This window comes from Gracilinanus agilis, unplaced genomic scaffold, assembly GCF_016433145.1.
Source record: "Gracilinanus agilis isolate LMUSP501 unplaced genomic scaffold, AgileGrace unplaced_scaffold24466, whole genome shotgun sequence".
NCBI classification, from domain to species: Eukaryota; Metazoa; Chordata; class Mammalia; order Didelphimorphia; family Didelphidae; genus Gracilinanus; species Gracilinanus agilis.
In genome coordinates, this window is record NW_025356320.1 from 1 (window position 1) to 5210 (window position 5210).

The 5210-nt window shown below is 41.7% G+C and overlaps 1 protein-coding gene across 1 annotated transcript; it reads left to right on the top strand.

The window, feature by feature from the left end:
- Nucleotides 1–1550: 1550 nt before the first annotated feature.
- LOC123254545 (beta-crystallin B1-like) lies at nt 1551–2066 on the top strand (the record flags this gene model as incomplete). The annotated part of the gene is made up of 2 exons (XM_044683545.1): nt 1551–1693; nt 1886–2066. Coding segments are annotated over 2 exons (324 nt in total), but the record flags the coding sequence as incomplete, so codon positions are not given.
- Nucleotides 2067–5210: the final 3144 nt, after the last annotated feature.

Below are 5210 nucleotides of genomic sequence, written 5' to 3' on the forward strand. Positions count from 1 at the left end.
ATAATAATTAAAATTATTATATTATTAAGTCAATTAATTTAAATTTAAATTCAATTTAAAATTCCGTTTCCTAAGACTGACTGTTGGCATTCTGAGCCCTCCATCATTTCCCTCTGGCCTATTCTTCCAGTTTAATCTTATAATATTCCCCTTCACTCTACAGTCTACACTCTGCACTCTAGTCAAACCGGGGATGGTTAGCCTAGAGCCTGAGAAGACTCCAAGGAGACATGATTATTGTCTTCAAGTATTTAAAGGACTGATATGAGGAGAAGGAATTCTGTTTATTCTCTTTGATCCCAGAAGGCAGAATCAAGAGTTATGGGTAGAAGAAGTTGCAAAAAAAAAAAAATCAATTTAGAGTTGATATAAGGAAAAGCATCCTTTGAAGAGGAGCTGTCTCCAAGTGGAATGGGCTACTTAAAGGGGTGGTGGGCTCCCTCTCATTGGAAGCCTTCCAGTAGCCACTGGAAAGACCCTTGTCAGCTATGTTGGGTATAATGGGGACTCCTTTTGTGTATTAATTTGAAGAGATGACTGTTGAAGTCTCTTCCAACTCACAGATTCTGTAATTCTGGATTCTGTGCTGTCTTCCTTCTTACCTTTCCCCTTAAATTCCCTGTGCCTTTGTTCAGCCCACTTCCATGACTCAAACCTAACTAGGGAAGGGATAAATAATGGCTTTACCTATTAATAATAAGCTTAGAATGCTTCTATCCCTTATGAAATACAGAGACAACTGAGCTTAGCCCCTAATTAGCTAGAACTACCCCTGCTCCTCTCCTCATCCCACCAATACTTTGAATTGCTTTGTGATCTTTGACTCCTTTTACTGGGCCCTTGTTGGCAGCAAATGAATTGCCCCAGGCACCTAAATTGGTAGTTACTTCTCTGCCTTCAGTAAATTCGGCAATAAACTCTACCCCATCTCTTTCCACTTAAATCCCTAAATCCTGCAAGGTCTAAATTCGATTCTATCTGTTCTTTGAGGCCTCCTTCTTGGAGGCAGCCAGATGATACAGGGGATAGAAAACTGGGCCTGGAGTGGAGAAGATCTGCCTTCAAATCTGGCCTCAACTATTTGTCAGTTGTGTGACCTTGGGCAATTCATTTTACCTCCCTATGCCTCAGTTTCCTCATCTGTAAATAACAGCACCTACCTCTCAGGGTTGTTGTGAGGATCAAATGAGATAATATCTGTAAAGTGCTTTTAGCGTAGTAAATGGCATAAGGTAGATACTTAGAAATGCTTATTTCCTTCTTTTCTTCTCAGACCTCTCTCTCCCAGCTAATTTCTTCTGACATTTCTCCTTAGTCATCCCCTTTGCACTAGTTCCCTTCTCTCTTGTAGCACAGTTATCCAGGGATCCGTCCCTCCTCCAGGAAATGATGAGCTCTTGGAGGGCAGGGCCTGGGAACCTGTGTCCTTGGTCAGCACCCAGTAAAGGCTGAAGACTAAGTGTTAAAACAAAGGGGATACAGTTCTGAGCCACCTTAGAGGTCAGGAACTCAGCCCTTGCCTCCAGTCTTGACCCCTTTCTCTCCTCTAGGATTCTCTGGATCACAAGATCTGCCTGTTCGAATGTACCAGCTTCAAGGGTAACAAGATGGAGATTCATGAGGATGATGTGCCCAGTCTCTGGTCCTATGGCTTCTGTGACCGTGTGGGCAGCGTGAGGGTCCCCAGCGGGACGTAAGTGTCATGTCCTGAAGGCCCTTTGTCCTGGACCTGGCTCCAGTTCTGATTCTGACATTGGGGAACGTTGGGGAAGTTGCTCTTTGAACCACAATTCCTTTATCTCTAAAATGGGGGTGTTGGACTAAAATTATCTCCAAGGCCTCATTTCGCTCTAAGAGGATATCTTATGTACCTTTCTCTTTAAAGATGGGTTGGCTATCAGTACCCCGGCTACCGAGGCTACCAGTATCTGTTTGAGCCCGGCGAGTACAAGCATTGGAACGAGTGGTCTGCCTACCAGCCCCAGATCCAGTCCGTCCGTCGAATTAGAGACATGCAGTGGCACCAGAGAGGCTGCTTCCCCATTCCCACTAGTCTACCTAAGTGAGAACATGTCTCCAGCATTGGGAAACCGGCCAAAGCCTGAGAGGCTACCACCAAGTATAGGGTTGTCTGTATGCCTCAGAGTATTGGGCTGCCAAGGTCCTGGTTCTCTTGTCTCTCTTCCCTCCACTTTGCCTAAACATACTCTTGACAATTCGAATAAAAGTTTTCCATCCCCTCAACCCAGTCTTTCTATTGGTGTCTTTTGTGATTGGGAAGTGATCTGGACCACCAGTCATGAGGTCCTCACTGGAAAGAGCATTGACTTTGGAGTCTAAAGATCTGGGTTTGAATCCAGCCTTGCCACTTACTAACTTGTGACCTTGGCTAAGTCACTCAATTTCTTTAGAATTCAATGTCTTCATATGTAAAGTGAGGGGGTTGGATTGGGTGTCCTTGAAGGTCTCTCCCATCTTCAGACATGCTATCCAAGGAATCAATTCTTCAGGTCCTTGTTTTAGTGTGCTATATAATCTTCGTAGGTCCATGAAATATCAGTGAACTTCTGTGGCAGAACTAGAGGCCATTCCTTTTTATCAGTATTCCACATTACCTTCTTTATTTAAATACACTTCCACCTTCTCCTTGGGGAAGGTAGATAAGATACCATCTAAGGACACTCCCAATTCTAAGATTCCATGATCTTTTAATATCCTGAGTCTGTGCTACAATTACAAAAATTGAACCCTAGAATCTCCCAAATATCATATTCTAAGATTCTAAGTTCAAGATTGGTTGAGTCTATGATTCAAACATATCGTGTCTATTGGTCTAAAACAGTGATTCCCAAAGTGGGCACTACTGCCCCCTGGTGGGTGCTGCAGCGATCCAGGGAGGCGGTGATGGCCACACTTTTTTTTGTATTACATTCTATTCTGAGTTCAATAAATGGTTTCCCAGGGGGTGCTAAATAATATTTTTTCTGGAAAGGGGGCGGTAGGTCAAAAAAGTTTGGGAACCACTGGTAAAACCTCATGATTCCAACTTTCCAGGATTCTAAAATTCTATGATTCTCCAATTCTGAGATTGTATGAACATTGAATTCATATTCTCAGATTCTGTCAAAAATTCTAATTCTCAAATATCAAGTTCCTAAAATCTCATAAATTGTATATCCAATTTACATAATTCTTTGACATTATTGTGACATCACAAAATAAGGAGGACAAAGTTGGCTTACCACAGACCTAGGTCCTAAGGGAGGAACCAAGGGGGTATATATGGAAAGGTGGTATGGGGTGGAGGAATTTCTGAATATGGCTCTTTATGGGTTTTGATTCCTATTATGGTCAGATGCTAGTGGGGCACAGAATGACAAAACAACTTGAGGTGGGGTTCATGGGAGGGAGGGATTTGCTTTGGTTGTGCCCTTCTATTCTGGCTCCTGATAATTCATGGGCTGGCAAAGATATAGTAAATTTACTGAGTCACCTCTCCCTCCCTAACCAACTCCATGCAAGAATACAAACCAATAAGTCAAGATTGCACCAGGACTATCTGATGTTTCCTACTTCCACTTCTGAGAAATGACCCTTCCATGTAGACAAGATGGAAACTAATACTCTTATCATAGATGGGTTAATCCTAATATTATGGAATTCCAATAAGGATAAACATCAAGTTCAAAAAACCCACTTCAGAAAATAGCTAGGTAACAGTTGGTTTGAAAAAGATCTGAGACTGAAGGAAAATAGTAAATGTTGGAGGGGATGTGGCAAAATTGGGACACTAATATACTGCTGATGGAGTTGTGAATTGGTCAAACCATTCTGGAAGGTAATTTGGAATTATGGCCAAAAGACTTTAAAAGACTGCCTGCCCTTTGATCCAGCCACTGCTAGGTTTGTACCACAAAGAGATAATAAGGAAAAAGACTTGTACAAAAATATTCATAGCCACCCTCTTTATGGTGGCAAAAAATTGGAAAATGAGGGGATGCCCTTCGATTGGGGAATGGCTGAAAAAATGGTGGCATCTGTTGGTGATGGAACACTATTGTGCTCAAAGGAATAATGAACTGGAGGGATTCCATGTGAACTGGAATGACCTCCAGGAACTGATGCAGAGTGAAAGGAGCAGAATCAGGAGAACCTTATATACAGAGATTGATACAAATGTTATAGACTGTTCTACAAGTAGCAATACAATGATCCAGGACAATCCAGTGGAACTTAGAAGAAAGAACCCTAATCACACCCAGAGAAAGAACTGTGGGAGTAGAAACACAGAAGAAAAACATATGATCAAACACATGGTTCAATGGGGATATGATTGGGGATTTTGACTTTAAATGATCACTCTATTGCAAATATTGATAAATATGGAAATAGGTTTTGAACAACGATGCATGTATAACCCATTGGAATTGCTTTCAGCTCAGGAAGCGGGGAGGGAAAAGGGGGAAACATAATCATGTAACCATGGAAAAATATTCTAAATAAATAAATAACTTTTTTAAAAAAAGAAAAGGAAAAAGATCTGATATCATAGTGGATTGCAAGCTCAATGTGAATCCGTACATATGTCATCCAAAAAGCCAAGGCCAATCAATAAGCCTACTATATCAGGTTCCAAAAGTACAGAGGATACAAAAAGAGGCAAGAGACTGTCTCTGCCTTCAGGGAGATTACAATCTAATAGGAAAGACAACATGCAAACAAAGCAGGCTATATACAGGACGAATAGAATATTAACAGAGGGGAAGCAGTAGATTTAAGAAGAATCAGGAAAGGTATCCTGTAAAGGATGGGATTTTAGTTCATGAGCTGCATTGAGAGGCAAAGCTTTCAGGAATTTAGCAATATGTCCTTCTGAGATCACATAAGGGAATCTGTGTTCAGTCTTGATCACTGGAATTTAAGAAGCATATTGAGGGATAGGTAGGCAGCAAAGTGAATAGAGCACTGGGGGCCTGGAGTCAGGAGGACCTGGGTTCAAATCTGGCTTCAGACACTTTCCTAGCTGGGTGATGCTGGGCAAGTCGCTTAACCTCAATTGTCTAGTCCTGGTCTGTCTTAAGACTTATTCTAAGACAAAAAGTAAAGGTTAAAAAAAAAGAAGAAACATGTTGATAAGAGGGAGATCAGAGTAGGGCAACCAACATGGTTAAGACTCATCTCTTAGAAACAGGATGCCAGAGCTGGGAGAG